Raw genomic sequence first — 16,460 nt, forward strand, 5'->3', positions numbered from 1 at the left:
AGAGAGATTAGGGTTTATAAAAATTAGAAGTTTATGTTGTTAAGATTGATTTATGATTATTAAGGGTTTAATGCTAGGTGATTAATTAGTATGTTGTTAGAAATAAAGATTTGTGAGTTAATTTGTCTAAATTAATTTTTATAGGTTAAGAAATTCATTTTAACCCTATTGGAAAATCTGGACAGAATGTTCATGAGGTTGAAGATGACCAAATTTTATTTTGGTCCTATATTATGAAAATTTTAGTTTAGTCCCTAAAATTTAGAAAAAATACAATTTGACCCCAAAATATATTTTGAGATTTTGGATAGTGTTATTAAGAGGTTAAAGATGATAAATCTTAGTTTGATAATTGATTTGGAATATTTTTAGTTTGGTCCCTTAATTTTAGGAATTTACATTTTAGTCCCTAAACTTTATAAAAATTGCAGTTCGATACCTGGTTCGTTCTGGAAAAAATTGAGGATAGTTTATAGGTGGAATTTCAGTATGGCAATGTATTTAAAGTTTGGTCCAGTTTTGATAAAATTATGTTTTGGTCCCTGTTTTGGATAATTAACGTTTTAGTCCCTAAACCTAGGAGACTAAACCTGGTTTTCTTTTATGCATTGAAATCTTTTATTTATCTTGCTTTGTCTTGCTTTTGAGTATATTTTGTATATTTATTGTAAGTTCTCTTAATGATCGTCAATAGGTTTTTTCGATCTTTAATCTAATATTACTTTTAATTCTATATTTTTCGAGTGAGTGAGATAATCTTTAATATGCATATATTATAAATAAATATGTATGTTGATTATACGATGAGTACAATTAGTTAGTTTCTTGAATATTTATATATGTTATTTTATTTTCCGAGTACTCATTTATTCTTAAATTTGCACTTGCAATCTATCAAACTAAATTCTATTTGATATGATATACATTTCTTTGATGATTCTGTGAATATCTATTATGTCTTCATATATAACTTGACGGTAACTTCAAGATAACAGAGAGTAGTTAGCATATGTGCATATATTATTTTGTATACCTAGCTAGTAAGAGAGGTATCAACTTGTGGTAATTGATCATCCCACAATGATCACTTTTGAATGTCATCTGGTCATCTTTGGGTGTCATCTAGTCACTTTCAGGTGTCATTTGATTTCTAACATGTATTCCACTACTTTATGATAATATGTTTAGTATGTGTGTGCGTGCGTGCGTGTGTGTGTGTCAAGATAAATTGTTTTGCAAACTATTAATATTTAAAATATCTAAAATGAATATTAAATGTTATTCTCGCACTGAGTTGGTTGAACTCACCCCTTATTCTTAATATTATTTCAGGTTCTTAGTTTTTATTAGCATGTGTATTTGTTGAGTGTTCCTACTTCTTTAATTTTGGTCGGTATATCTTACTTGTTTTGTAAGACTTTCCTTTTAGTTCTGATTCAATGTTTTAGATGCTCCACCATTACTTTGTTTTAATTAAGTTTGAATTTTGATAATGTAATGAGTATTATAAAATATTGTCTTTGTTTTAATTACTAATGAAAAGTTTTGAACTATCATTTGATTTTATTAGTTTTGAATAATGTGATATTTTTTTAAGATTATAAAATCCTCAATAACTTGTTCTTTTAATATGTCTGTTTTGAGGATTAATGTAGATGGGTCTCCTTTCAACACTGCTCATGTGTATTCAGGTCGTAATAGTATCTTTCACTTAAAATAATAAAAAAGTATAATATTCAAGTACGACTGATATTTGAGTTGTGGATATAGACTTGTTAAAGCATGTTAAAAATTAACTTTGTAATCTTTCTTTTTTTATCTTTCTACTTTACGTACTCTAATTATATTATTATTGGTTATTATTTTTTATATAATTAGTATATTTATTTGCACTAACTCACTCGTCCCTAGAGTATTATTGTTTTCTTGTAATTAGAAGAACAATTTTTTGTCCCCTCGTACGCTCTCACTCGTTAAAAGGAAAAAAGGCAAAAGCAAATTGTATTAGATAAAGTTTCTTAAAAAAAAAAGAAAAGAAAAACTGAAAATGTGCATTTAAATAGATGCAATTCTAATCCAAATCCAGGATAAGGTAAAAGCAGAATGCATTCAGAACCAATCAACTAATACGTCTGAAAACTCAATATGCCTTTAAATAGGTTTAATGACTTTTGCGAGTGGAGCAACACGTCAAAAATTGTGAACATTTCATCCAGCACAATCAACTACCGAGGATACAAGAGTGAGGCAGTAAATTCATTGTTCGAAGATAATTCAATGTTGCTTGATGAAGAAGATGGTCCGAACGGACCGCTACCCTTAAAAAAGCCTGGTTCCTTCGGCTGAGGCAGTGTATTCTCACCTCCTAGCATCCAAACCACAGTGGCCATGCTTGGCCTATCATCAGGATGCTGCTGCACGCACAAGAGACTAATGTTTATGCATCTCATGATCACTTCTGATAAATTGCATGACTCTCCTGGAAACGCCTCAATTAAGTTCAAAGGTTTTCCATCTTTCCACAATCTCCATGCCTAGAAAGAAAAGGAACTTTCCGTCATACACTTGTTCAGCACACGCAAGTAAGAAATTGAAACCTTGACACTTACATGTCCAATAAGGCTTAGGCTATGGTGTGGATGATAAAATCCTCTACTCTTCTTTCCACTTATTATCTCAAGCATTAAGATTCCAAAGCTAAAAACATCAGACTTCACTGAGAAGAGCCCATCAGTAGCATATTCCGGAGCCATATAACCACTGCCGAATGTCATTTAAACACAAACACATAAATGCAAGTATACTAGTATTGCATCAGGCTCATAAACAGATTTCATATGTTTGACTCTACAGCAAACAAATTATGCGCTTTGTTAACAAAATATAAAATAAAAATAATAAAGTGTGGCATGTAATTGGTACGTGCTTACTAAGTTCCAACAACTCTGGTTGTGTTTCCTTCCGTCTGGTCTCCACCAAACATTCTGGCCAAACCAAAATCAGAGATTTTTGGCTTCATATCCTTATCAAGTAAAACGTTGCTTGCTTTAAGATCCCTGTGTACAATCCTCAATCTGGAATCCTGATGAAGATATAGAAGCCCCCTAGCAATACCACATATAATGCTGAAACGCTTGGACCAGTCTAACAGTTTGCCTCTTGTTTGATCTGTCAAGTGTTTGTTAACATGCCACTTAAACACTTAGAAACAAGCTTGATTGTATTAAAATCAAATATGTGCGTGATAGGACAACAAAGCTTGTCTGGTTTAGAAAAGTACCGAAAATGAAGGAATCGAGGCTTTTGTTGGGCATGTATTCATAAACCAGAATTTTCTCTTCTCCTTGAATGCTACAGCCAAGAAGTTTTACAAGATTTCGGTGCTGAAGCTTTGTAATCAGTATAACTTCATTTTTGAACTCATTTATTCCTTGTCCAGAACTCCTTGATAGCGTCTTTGCCGCTATTTCTCGGCCATCTTCTAGAGTACCCTAGAAAAAAGCATCCCAAAATACTTAAGCTTATCTCAATAAAACTGGGCTCTGGAAGTTAATATAGTCATTTCGCTTCAATTTGAGAATGTTGGACCAGTCTTCTACATAAAATGAGGTACTTCGTTTTTCTTCTAGCTATTTTACTCGAAGTTGAGAAATTTACCTTGTACACAGGCCCAAAACCACCTTCTCCTATCTTGTTGTTGAATGAAAAGCCGTTGGTGGCTTTGGCTATTGTAGTGAACTGGAATAGGGGTAGCTCCAAGTCTTCCTTTGGTCCACTATCTATCTGATCATTTTCTTCTCTGCTGCCTCCTGTTTTCTCACACAGTAGAAAATGGGAATCACATACATGATAAATGAGAAGAAATGAATAATGAGCTAAGATTTTGATTGTTCAGATCAAAGATAGCAGTTGCGACAATGATTACAGAACTGAGGCAATACTGACCTTCACTCTGTAATTTTCCTGAATGCTTCTATCTAAACAAGGCTAAATCATGTAGTTATTTCAGTTGTTCTAATTGTAAATCCATTGTACCTTCTCGGCTTCTCTAGAGTCTAACCAACGATAAGCTCAAAGCCAGTTAAAAAGCTGTTCCTATCTATTAAACTCGCAAAAAACAAGATGCTCATTTACTGAAAGCAATCAAAGTAACTTTACCTATGAGTTTTGCCTTTCTTTTGAAGATGTAATAGGCGACCAAAAGAATCCCGCAGGCCCCGAACATAGATAGCGCACTTCCCACTGCCATCCTTATCTTAGATGCAACTTTAGGCTCTACATGGTCGATAAGAGAGAGAGAGAGAGAGAGAGAGAGAGAGAGAGAGAGAGAGAGAGAGAGAGAGAGAGAGATAGTTACAATACAGCTAAGAAACTAGAGAAGCTGAAAAATGATGATTAAACATAACATAGATACTCATGGATTAACTAGGGCTAAGGACAAGCACTCACTTGATTCTGAAGCATTCATGCGAATGTATATTTCCTGCCCCGCAGCTGGAAACTGTTTAATATCCATCAGATCGCCAAACCAAATAGCACAGCCACTGCGTTCCTTAATATTTGTAGCTGTATATGCCATACAAGAACAGTTTTGTAAGCATTTTGACCTGCATTCCTTGAGATTCATAGTTTTGTTTACCCAAGAATTTGTAGCATCTGGCAATTTCAAACCAACATATTTAATGAATCCATCTCCCTTCTGGCAATCTAGTGGCTTATTTCGCACACACCCTTCAGACCAGTCCATTGAATTCCAACTCTCAGGTGATTTAGGCGTGAATTTTTCTAAACATTGACAAACTGGCGACTGGCTAATGATGCAATTTCCATAGGCACCACAAAGATTGTAAGTATCACAGTAATCTCTCGGCACAGTTGCATAGAGTACCCATGTCTGATTGATTTCATTCCAGGTGTAACGCTGCCGAAAATAGGTAGTTTGGTTCATAACTATCCTCGTGATTAAAGATTTATTTTTGAGGTTGTATGTGTAATAAACCTCCTCCCCGTCGTCGACAAAATCAAAATAAAAAACTGGATTAATCCTTAACTCCGGCCCACCACTGAACCCAATACCATTCCATGGACCACTTCTATAGTACTTCTTGGACCCCTTCCACATAACTAACTCAGGATTACTCTGTAGTTGTGCTCCCCATGTGAAATCTCCAGAAGATGGATCATCAGGGCTCTTCCATGCTGATAGCCGCCGATCAAGTCCAATCCGTAAGTCCCATCCAAGCTTCATTCCTGGAAGCAATGTATCAGATGGATAATCAAAACTCTGCCATAAATAGATTCCAGAATTGGCATCTTTCCCATCTCTTAAGACCAGATTCCCAGAATCCAGGAGTTCTCCCATTGCACTCTGAGCTGCTTTCTTTGAGTTTGATGACCAAACAACAGTACTATTGTTGTTTCTGACAAGTACAAAATTTCCTGTGTTGTCTAATATCAAGAAGCCAGAGGAATCATTGATTGGGTTGTTTCTGTTTGCAACCCAAACAACAGTTCTAACTGGGATGTTCTTGTACCATATTCCGACATAACGGTTCCTGGAACTTCCTGGACTGAAGAAACCAAGCTCAAAACTTCCATCTTTCGAAACTAAGGTTCTTGTCCCTCCATCACGAATAGATTGAGACAAAGTAAGTGTATTAGCTGTATTACAGAATCTAGAGAATAGGAGTAGATTCGCAATAATAATTAGCATTGAAGAAAGAGTGTCCATTAGCAACCGGGAAAACTTTGAACTATTTTGCTTTCTGTAACAGATGAAATACATGGTTTCTAACCTACAAGGGTGGAAGTAACATAGAAGTGGACAAGTCGTATTTGTTTGGGTAAGCAAATTGCTATGATCTCTCTTTCTTTTCTTTTCTGTTTTTGAAGGAAAAAAAATAAAGATGGAGGGAAGTTTATGTGATCAAGAAAAGGAAACAGTTAGGATATCCGGAATCAGAACATCAGATATACAATTAGTGGTTCAAAATATTAAACAAAATTTATAAACTTCCTCACATCATGCGTAGTATATACCATAACAACTCCATAAATATTTGGATCACGAGGAATCACGAGAAACTTGGGCTATATTTGATTAGTGTTTTAATATATAAAGGATAGTTACAGATAACAGCGAACATGTTTGATTGTAAGAATTAAAATAAAGATATAAATAAATATATTCTTAAAACAGTTTTGAAATGAATTTATAATATCTTAAAACAAAAATCATACCGGAACACTTCCTAATGTGAAATAAATATATAAGCATGACAAGGCTACTGCATCTGTCCTGTACGGAAGCATTAAGGCAACAGTAGTGAGCAGACATGCAACCACCACTTTGACGCATTCAAGGGAAATCAACAGGTCACTAGACTCAACCCATGACTCTAACGCTCTTGTAATCCAGCAACCCTGGGCGCCACTTAGTTGGCCTAAGGTATAGCCGTAGTTTAGTAGTTAAATGTACCTTTCAGCTGTCACTTGTATGCGAAGAAGATAAAAAACGATTGTCCATGTTTCAGAGAATTTTCACCAGCCTTAACGAATGCAAAGAAAAGTAAGAGTGCAATAAACAAAATTTCGTTGCCTTTGGGACAGCAATGAATCCTTGTTAGCTGTCGGTCTTCTTCATCGATAAAAAAAAAAAAATCATCAATTTCATTTCTTTACGACATCCTTAAATATAAAATTAGTGTTAAATATTCTCCAAATAATTAGAAGACAATGTTTCAATGGATGTAGCAAAGTATTGCTAACATTGTCAGGTTTAGGAGGAGGTGACAGAACACATTCGTATGTTTTAAGATTTTAGAGTAGTCTGAGATTTTTGAAAAAAACATCAAAAACAAAGAAAAATCTGAGATTCTAATAGATGGTGGGCCCCTAGGAAGAAATGAAGTAATCCGTTGCTATCTATCAGCATCCAACGGTGACCTTTGTGTGTATCGTATTCCAATGCAAATTTCTTGTATCGCAAGTCTACACTGCAATCAATCCCGGAATGACGCTGCCGAGAATAGGTACAATCCTTGTCCATCGGTACACATTGATCTTTGAGATTGCATGTGCAACAAACACATCTCTTATGGGAAAATTTGTTAAAAAATGAATATATTCAAGTATAAAATTGTTGAGATTTAATATTAAACATAAGTTTTAACTTGAAATATTATAATATTTTAAATAAATTATAGATGAATAAAAAATTTATTTTAAATAATTTTTAGTTAATATGTCTTCACAAAACCTAAAACCTTTTAAAAAAAATTCTATCTCACATAGAAAATAAATAAATTTTTTTAATATTTATACAATAGATAATTAAAAAATTAAAATTAAATCCAAATGAACGTAAGTACTTTTAGCTTTTTTTATTTAATAATTTGAGTGCGATAAGAAATAGAATTAGTTGATGGATAGCCAGACAAATCATGGAATCTATCAGAAGTCATGAGATGTATCCAAGTTAGCCTCTTATGCATGCAACAACATCCTGAGGATAAGCCGAGCATGGCTTCTGTGGTTTTGACGGTAGGTGGAGAGAGTGCATTGCCTAAGCCCAAAGAACCAGGCTTCTTTAAATATAGTGGCCTAGTTGAAGCAAATTCTTCATCCGGCCAGGCGGAATCACCTTCAAATAATGAAACGTCAACCTCATTGCTAGAGGCTCGGTAGCTAATTTCTCAGTGAAAAAGGTTAAGAAGGGTCCCCCTGCTCTGTTTGTGCTTTAGAAATAAATTCTGCTTTTATAAAAAAAATAAAATTATATTGGACTTACTTGCATTTGTCTTGTGGAAAAGTTTTCTCTTGGTGACTGAGTATAGACTAAGGTCGTCTTCACCTTAACTCTTAAGGCCCCATAATGAAAGCAGTACCACCGTATCACCACTAGCAATCTACTTGCTGATGGTTTAAGTTCCTCACCTTCACCAATTAATGGTCAATTATGAAATCTATTATTGGGTGTTTTTTATTATTAGTTCCTCAACATCAGTGTTTTTAAGGGAAAACCTCCTCACCCTCTCTTTCAAGAGCATGTCATGTTCTTGATATCTTTTAATGATGGTTATTTAATAACACATATTACGTGGCTAGTAAAAATTGTTAGATTTTAATACCAGCTGATAGAAAAAAAAAACATAAAAAAATTAGTAAGCACAAAGAAAGAGAATCCAGTGAAAAGGATCTCAACCACAAGAACACTAATTTAAATTTTTATTATTTAATTTTTTCTCTAATCAAAACTGAATGTTCTAGGTTGCTTATATGGAATGAAAAATATCCTAAATAAATATGCAAAATAATAATAAAATTCTAAAAAAAAAGATCTAAATTAACTAGGAAGATATGATAAATCCCAAACAATAACTTTTAGTGCTTATTTGAAAGGTTCATAGACATCAAATAGCTATAAAATTTTAACCTTATGATTTTTTAAATCTACAAGCAAAAATTTCAACCTAAGCTAACAATTGGATCAAAATTTGTACTCGCTAGTATAAGGCTATGATGTGTGTTTGCCCAAAATCTCTTGCATTAGAAAGTCTACTTTGTGGACAAGTTTTAAAATGAATGTTTAGCATTTCAACCCGTAGGCCTAAATGGCTGGAGACTGAAGCGTTTTAATAGCCACATCCATGATTTTGTATCAGAATTAATCATACTTTCCTTATAGCAGATTTGACATTGTTTAGGATGGTAGAATATATTACCTTTGTTCATTAGCATTTTTGAAAGAAAATGCTATTCAAGCAGTACTTCCAAAGCTGCTCTGTTCCGTAGCAGAGGATGCAGATCTCAGCTCACAGGCAATTCTGGTCCAGATGGTGTATAAACTATTAAAAAGCACGATCGTTCAATGTGAACTCTGATAGGGGATATATTGACCAACGTCATCAGGTTTTCTTTTTCAATATTTTACTATAATTAGCAGACCCAATGGAAAGTTTCTTTTGGAATAATTCTTTAGAAAGACCCGAGGCCGCTGTGTAGGAGTAGACACGCCAGTCTATTGCTTTTAGTTAAGTTGTGAATGCAACCTTTTCTTTTAGGAAAGTTTCTTTTGGAATAATTCTTTAGAAAGACGTGAGGTCGCTGTGGAGGAGTAGACACGCCAGTCTATTGCTTTTAGTTAAGTTGTGAATGCAACCTTTTTCTTAGGTAAGTTTTGGATATTCAGCATCTTTTAAAGAAAGTGTAAACTTGAATAAATATTCAAAAGAATTAAAACGATTTGATTTCTTGTTGTAATAAACTCCACTGTTAATGTTTGTTATTCTAGCAAATCCGTCATGTGTGACTGGTTTGGTCTTCTTGAACCATTTCCTGTAACAATTTCTCCAACTGTTCAAAAAATTACACCACACAACCAGGCAATGGTTAAAAAGTTAGTGTCTGACAGATTGTAGGGATAAGTAGAACCCAGCAACGGTAATCATCACTTCAGAAAACATTAGATATTGTTTTGATGAAAGGGGGTTCAAATTCGTGGTGATTACCATTGAATCACGTCTCGGTCATAGTAAATAATAGCTGTTGACGACATCACCAACCACGTGTTGTTACCAGGTTCGGCATCCGCATCAATTATTTGTCTTTATTAAAGCTAAAAGCTGTATGATCTGTTGTAGAAAAAAAGGTTAGTGGATGTTGCAATCTATCAAATCTGCTGTTCTTCTCATGAAATACACGTATCAAAAGTCAAGTTTTTATCAAATCCTATTCAATTGATCCTAGTTCAATCATGTAGTGAAAAGCCTAAATATATAAAAATCTTGAGCTTGCAAGCACAATACACATATGAGCTCTTTATGACTAGATGGATATCCTTCCACATACAGTTTTCTGTACTACCCTTTCACTTACAATTTTCAATATTTCCTTCCTTATTTTCCAATTAAAATTCTCCACTGCTCTTGACACCATTGCTCCATCACAATCTCTAAGTGATGGCAAAACCTTAGTTTCTAGAGATGGAAGCTTTGAACTGGGTTTCTTTAGCCCTGGAATTTCTAAGAATCGTTACTTGGGAATTTGGTACAAAAATATCCCAGTTAGAACTGTTCTTTGGGTTGCTAACCGGCGGAATCCAATTGAAGATTCCTCTGGCTTGTTGACCATAGACAATACTTCCAATCTTTTGCTTGTTAGCAACCGCAACGTTGTTGTTTGGTCATCAAACTCAACAACAGTAGCCAAGAGTCCAATAGTACTGCAGCTCCTGGATTCAGGCAATCTTGTATTAAGAGATGAAAAAAGTGACTCTGGAAGATACCTGTGGCAAAGTTTTGATCATCCATCTGATACACTGATTCCAGGAATGAAGCTTGGCTGGGATTTAAGGACCAGACTTGAAAGGCGCCTATCATCCTGGAGGAGCTCAGATGATCCATCTCCCGGAGACTTAACTTGGGGGATTAAACAACAAAATAACCCTGAGACAATTATCTGGAGAGGATCACAACAGTACTTCAGGAGTGGCCCTTGGACAGGCATTGCGTTCACAGGTGCTCCAGAACTAGTCCAAAACCCAGTTTTTAAGTTAAATTTTGTCTCAAGTGAGGATGAAGTATATTTATCCTACAACCTCAAAAATATATCAGCATTCTCCAGGATAGTTGTAAATCAGACTACCAATTATCGTGAAGCCTACACATGGAATGAAGCAACCCAAACTTGGGTCCTCTATGCTTCTGTGCCAAGAGACTCGTGCGATAATTATGCCCTTTGTGGTGCCAATGGAAATTGCATCATTAATGACTTGCCAATTTGTCGATGTTTAAAAAAATTCAAGCCTAAATCACCAGAGAAATGGAACTTAATGGATTGGTCTGATGGGTGCGTACGCAATAAACCATTGAACTGCCAGAAGGGAGATGGATTTGTGAAATATCTGGGGCTGAAATGGCCTGATGCTACTCATTCTTGGCTAAACAAGAGTATGAATCTCAATGAATGCAGAGCTAAATGTTTTCAGAACTGTTCCTGTATGGCATACAGTAATTCAGATGTCAGAGGAGGCGGCAGTGGCTGCATAATTTGGTATGGTGACCTGATAGATATTCGACAGTTTCCAGCTGGAGGTCAGGAACTATACATTCGCATGAATCCTTCAGAATCAGGTATATGCAAACATTTGTTTTTTTCAATTCATGAGTACCTAGATGCGGTACAATTTCCTTGTATATAACTTCGTGAACTTATGATTCTTGGGATTTCACGTTGCACAAATTAATTATTCTAATTTAAAACATAACACACAAAGTATATAGTATAAAGCAAGCAAAAAATTGATCTCAGGAGAAAGGTTTAAGTCAGATTTTTATATTAGATGATATACAATTTTTTTTTTTTAGTTTTAACGTTATCTAGGCTAAAGCAAAAAAAAAAAAAATTATTAAATAAAATTAAATAAAATCAGAAAATTATCAAGCAAAACAAACCTTAGTTATAAGTAAACATTCATTTACAAAAATCAAAATTGATCATAGAAACAAAAACATCAATTAATACTCTGAATATCTATCTTTTTTTATGTTGATTTATTAACAGATTTGTTGTATAACTAATCCGAGCCATCAAACAACCGCAATGTCCGTGCTAGTAATTTAATTTAATAGCAGCCTTAAAAATTAGATAACTTGATTAGTCTAGATAACATAACTGTAGGTAGTCCATGTTTAATTTGATCAGTCAAATGCTTCCTCTAAGATTACTAATTTGGTTTCGCCACAATTATTAATCTTAGTTGCTTCATAAGTTTATATATCACAACCCTAGTTTTGATAGCAAACTTAGCAATAAATTGTTTACAATAATAATTTAGAGTCCGCTTTAATAATTAAAATAAACAATCATAAAAAATAAGTATAAAAGAATAAATATATTCATTTATCATATAAACTGAAAAAAAAAAGATAGAATAAATTTCACAATTCTTGAAATCTAAAGGTTTTTTGTATCCTTGTAATCAAGAAAAAAAATTTAGTCATGCATATTTGTTGAACAACTAATCAAAAAGAAAGAAGAAAACATGATTTTAAGTTTGTGGAGGAGAAGGGGCGTTTTTTCTATATTGGCTAGCTACCCCTTCTTTTCTCTTATTCTTTTTATAAGCATAGGAATAGGCACAGGAGAACAAACAATTAAAATAAACAATCTTAAGAAATAAGCATATGAGAACAAAAATATTCATTTATCATGTAAACTGAAAAGAAAAGGTAGAATAAATCTCACAGTTCTTGAAATCTAAATGTTTCTGTATCCTTGCAACTAAGAAAAAGAGTTTAGCCTTACATGTTTGTTGAACAATTAATCAAAAAGAAAAGAAAAAAAAAACATGATTTCAGGTTTATGGAGGAAAAGGGGTGTTTTTTCTTTCTTAGCTGGTTGGCTCCTTCTTTTTTTATATCCTAGAAAACTCTAGTCTCTATTTTACTAAATAGTTCTCTCTTAAATAAGCAGTTTATATTTAAGTATTTCAATAACTATTTTCCTATAAAAAGAGAAATAACCTTGCATGAAATCTTCAAGTTTTAACTTAAAGGAGCTAACTTGTTGAAATAAAAACTTAGATGTTGGTTTGGATGCTTTGAGATGTAATTTGAATTCATTTCTTCACAAAACTTGTTTGTTGATATAATTCATTTGTCACCTTAGAAAACTCATATCTCCCTTGTATGAGATCATTTGATCCAAAACAATTACGTTTGCATCAAATAAATTTTTACAACTCAAGATATTAAAGTCAGAATGACCGTAGATCAACACTAGCAAATTACAAGATTTGACCTTGAATATTGCAATTTCCATGATCTTTCTTATTTTATTTTTTAGCCTTGATTTCTAGAAAGATATGGATGTCAGATTTTTAATGCCACTAAAATCACTTCATTTTGATTTTTAGAGCTTAAATTCTGTACAAAACATCAACTAGAGGTTAAATTTATCAATTACTTTTAATTTACTTTTTTATATATATATTTCATGCAAAAATACCTTTAAAATATAAATAAAAATGTTATAATATTTTATATATAAAATATTATATAAACATAAATAAAACTATTAAATAATATGATTGCATTAGTATGGATGTTTATTCTAACAATAGTGCACTTTCTTAGAGGCAAATGCTGAGCCTACCGTAAAGATTGCGGTGATAGTTTCAACAGTCATTGCCATGGTCTCCGGGCTGCTTGTGTTCTGTTATTGCATTTGCAAACGAAAGGAAAGGTGCAGAGGTAAAGTTACTGGCCGGTACATTTCTCTAAAAGAATGGCCATCCTGTTTATCATAAAGTTCTAAAAAGGTCTTTCGTTCAGGAAAAAGTATAGCTTTAAGCCATTATTAACTATTGTCCACTCATTATGACTGTAGCTTTAACAAGTGTATGGTCATCTTTAGTGAAAGCTTCGATACTTGTCATGACTGAGTGCTTGTTTCAATATTTAAGTTTTCTTTGATGAGAAAAGAAGAAAAAAGAAAATGGCTATTTCATTGCAAGTCAATATAATAGTTCAACATTCTTGATGCTAGCAAGTGAACATAATAGTTCTATATTGCAATTTCAGTTTCGAATCAACTTACTAGTCAGATTGGCTATAGTCAACTGCTTTAAAATATAACCATGAGCATATTGATTTGTTAATATGTTTCCATAACCAAATCTCATAAATCAGTTTGAACAATGATGGACATTCATGTCTCATCTGTTTCAACTAATATGACACCTGTTGTCTTCCTTTTTCCGAGAGAGCAGAAATGGAACAGCAAAATGATCAGAGCACTGATGGAGAGAATGAAGACTTGGAGCTACCACAATTTGAGTTCTCTAAAATAGTCAATGCAACCAACAACTTTTCAATAAAAAACAAATTAGGCCAGGGAGGTTTTGGACCTGTCTACAAGGTATGCCTTTTCATGTATAAGAACAATAATGAACTTGGGTTTTGTTCAGGAAAGAAAAGGCATGCATTTTATTGGTGTGATTTTGTAGGGTACACTAGAAGATGGACAAGAAATTGCTGTGAAGAGGTTATCAATATGCTCCGGACAAGGATTAAAAGAGTTCAAAAATGAAGTTATACTGATTAACAAGCTACAGCACCGAAATCTTGTAAAGCTTCTTGGATGTAGCATTCAAAGAGAGGAAAAACTTCTGGTGTATGAATATATGCCCAACAAAAGCCTGGACTCTTTCCTTTTTGGTTCGGATCTCTCATAACCTTACAAAATTTTAGCTGGCTCGCTGTTACTAATAAGAATGAGTCTTGGTTCATGATAGAACAAGTCTTCTGTTTTGAGCTTTCAAGTAGCATGAATGACGTATATATGATTACATCTTACCAGATAAGACAAAAAGTAAACTGTTAGACTGGTCTAAGCGGTTCAACATTATCTGCGGGATCGCCCGGGGGCTTTTGTATCTTCATCAAGATTCAAGATTGAGGATTATACATAGAGATCTGAAATCAAGTAACGTTTTACTTGACAAGGACATGAACCCAAAAATTTCTGATTTCGGTTTGGCTAGAACTTTCGGAGGCGATCAGACTGAAGGAAACACAAATAGAGTAGTTGGCACCTAGTAAGTATTCATTTTTCATGCTCTTTCTTTTAGGCCTTTACGATATTTGCAAGAGAGTACTCATCTGTCTTTTTTAATGTCGTTCTGTAGTGGTTATATGGCACCAGAATATGCTACTGATGGACTCTTCTCAGTGAAATCTGATGTCTTTAGCTTTGGTATCATGTTGCTAGAAATAGTAACTGGAAAGAAAAGTAGAGGGTTTTACCATCCAGATAACAACCTAAGCCTCATAGGATATGTAAGTATCCAGGGTTAAATTTCCTTATTACATTCAATCATTTTAGCGATTAATGATGAGGTTTCAAATGATCTAGGCATGGAGATTGTGGAAAGAAGGCAAACCATTAGAATTGGTTGGTGGATTGGCCGAAGAGTCATGGAATCTATCAGAAGTCATGAAATGTTTCCACATTAGCCTGTTATGTGTTCAACAATACCCTGAGGATAGACCAAGCATGGCCTCAGTGGTTTTGATGTTAGGTGGAGAGAAGACATTGCCAAAGCCAAAAGAACCAGGCTTCTTTAAGGATAGAGGTCCTGTTGAAGCATATTCTTCATCCAGCAAGGTGGAATCATCTTCAACCAATGAAATTTCAACCTCAGTCTTGGAACCTCGGTAGTGACTTTGTAATTTTTCCTTCTAGACTTGGTATTAAACGATGTTTCAATCACTGTCCATATTGGATTGTCAGCTGCAGTAGTTCTAGTTCGGATTTGTGGCTGAAATGGGTCTGCTCTATATCGTGTTTTTTTTTTTATTTACGTGGGGTGTTCGGGACAGCTTGCGCGCACCACGACTAATCCCCACGGCCCATTGAATACCCTGCAAACCCAGCAGGCAGGTAAGGCAGCGCGGGGCTGACAGGCGTGCAACTCCAAGGCTCGAACCCATGGCAGCGGAAGGAGCGAGACTCCTGCCACCGCTAGGCCAAGTCCTTGGGTGCTCTATATCGTGTTTTTGACATTACTACTGGTTGTAAGTTACAGAAAACGTATACTGCTATTACTTTTCTTATCTTTAGTTATTCCATATGTGACATGTTAATGCTTCTCAAAAATTCCTTCAAATCCTTTCCTCTTAAATTCTACTGATTCTAAGCATAACTCCTCAAGCATTGCAAATCTATACTTTTGCTAGTATATTCTAGTCTTGATTAATATCAAAAAGATATTACAATTAACTTTATCTTTGTATTGGGTTTTTACATGCAAGAATTATTGTGATTTCAATTCCATTTTTAAGCTAATGTTGCAAGCAGATTGGTTATCTAATGTATAGCCCTAAGTCTATATCTACCAAGGACACAATTTTTAGTGCCTTTAGAACCATTTAAAAGCAACTATAGCTTTGTGTTTAAATGACCAATATTTTAAAGAGTGAGTCTCTAGAAATTTTCAAAATAGGGCAACATATATAATAACAATGAAAATCACAACAATAACCATAATAGGCATATTCATCATAAATACCAATATAACCATAACCTAGGTCATCACAACCATAATGACGATGATGAGCTAGCCATAACTCATATTAAAATAAAGGCCTTTAATTTTTACAACTAACTTGATCTTAAATTCTTTCCAAATGAATTCATGACATGAATTACATATTTGATTAGTAAAAGTTGTATGAAAATAAAAATCTTAAACTTGTTAGGATGAATCGCAATGGTACCATCACAACTAGAAAATTAATAAATATAAATAGAAACATCAATAAAATATTTATATCGATAAATTGCAGTAAATTTTATCAACAAAATATTCTCTCTCTATATTCATCTATAAACACCGATGGAACTATTCCCTCGGTATATATCGAGGGAATTACAATGGAAAAATAAGGAATTAAAAA

The 16,460-nt window shown here is 34.0% G+C and overlaps 2 protein-coding genes across 2 annotated transcripts; one reads left to right on the forward strand and one right to left on the reverse strand.

Annotated features, from left to right (window-relative positions):
- Positions 1-2,090: 2,090 nt before the first annotated feature.
- Positions 2,091-6,134, reverse strand: LOC105118139 (G-type lectin S-receptor-like serine/threonine-protein kinase At4g27290). Its single transcript, XM_011016014.1, has 7 exons — positions 4,450-6,134; positions 4,159-4,275; positions 3,658-3,809; positions 3,281-3,491; positions 2,931-3,168; positions 2,610-2,760; positions 2,091-2,534 (listed from the first exon to the last, which is right to left on the reverse strand). Exons 1-7 carry the CDS (start codon positions 5,783-5,785, stop codon positions 2,226-2,228), a joined length of 2,514 nt encoding a protein of 837 aa, XP_011014316.1. The 5' UTR covers positions 5,786-6,134; the 3' UTR covers positions 2,091-2,225.
- A 3,614-nt stretch (positions 6,135-9,748) lies between these two features.
- On the forward strand, positions 9,749-15,521 carry LOC105118140 (G-type lectin S-receptor-like serine/threonine-protein kinase At4g27290). Its single transcript, XM_011016015.1, has 7 exons — positions 9,749-11,132; positions 13,137-13,253; positions 13,772-13,920; positions 14,009-14,219; positions 14,362-14,599; positions 14,690-14,840; positions 14,917-15,521. The coding sequence occupies exons 1-7, from the start codon at positions 9,830-9,832 to the stop codon at positions 15,220-15,222; spliced, it is 2,475 nt and encodes an 824-aa protein (XP_011014317.1). The 5' UTR covers positions 9,749-9,829; the 3' UTR covers positions 15,223-15,521.
- The last annotated feature ends 939 nt before the right edge of the window (positions 15,522-16,460 follow it).

The sequence above is a fragment of the Populus euphratica genome, unplaced genomic scaffold (genome assembly GCF_000495115.2).
Source record: "Populus euphratica unplaced genomic scaffold, PopEup_1.0 scaffold1761.1, whole genome shotgun sequence".
Classification (NCBI taxonomy): Eukaryota; Viridiplantae; Streptophyta; class Magnoliopsida; order Malpighiales; family Salicaceae; genus Populus; species Populus euphratica.

Excerpts from the sequence above, each read along its gene's own strand:
- LOC105118139 (XM_011016014.1), bottom strand. The coding sequence starts at position 5,785 with ATGTATTTCATCTGTTACAGAAAGCAAAATAGTTCAAAGTTTTCCCGG. Across the intron at positions 3,169-3,280 it reads CCTCGATTCCTTCATTTTCG|ATCAAACAAGAGGCAAACTG; the intron begins GTACTTTTCTAA and ends AACACTTGACAG. Across the intron at positions 2,761-2,930 it reads ACCAGAGTTGTTGGAACTTA|TGGTTATATGGCTCCGGAAT; the intron begins GTAAGCACGTAC and ends GACATTCGGCAG.
- LOC105118140 (XM_011016015.1), top strand. The coding sequence starts at position 9,830 with ATGGATATCCTTCCACATACAGTTTTCTGTACTACCCTTTCACTTACA. Across the intron at positions 13,254-13,771 it reads ACGAAAGGAAAGGTGCAGAG|AAATGGAACAGCAAAATGAT; the intron begins GTAAAGTTACTG and ends CCGAGAGAGCAG. Across the intron at positions 14,220-14,361 it reads CCTGGACTCTTTCCTTTTTG|ATAAGACAAAAAGTAAACTG; the intron begins GTTCGGATCTCT and ends ACATCTTACCAG.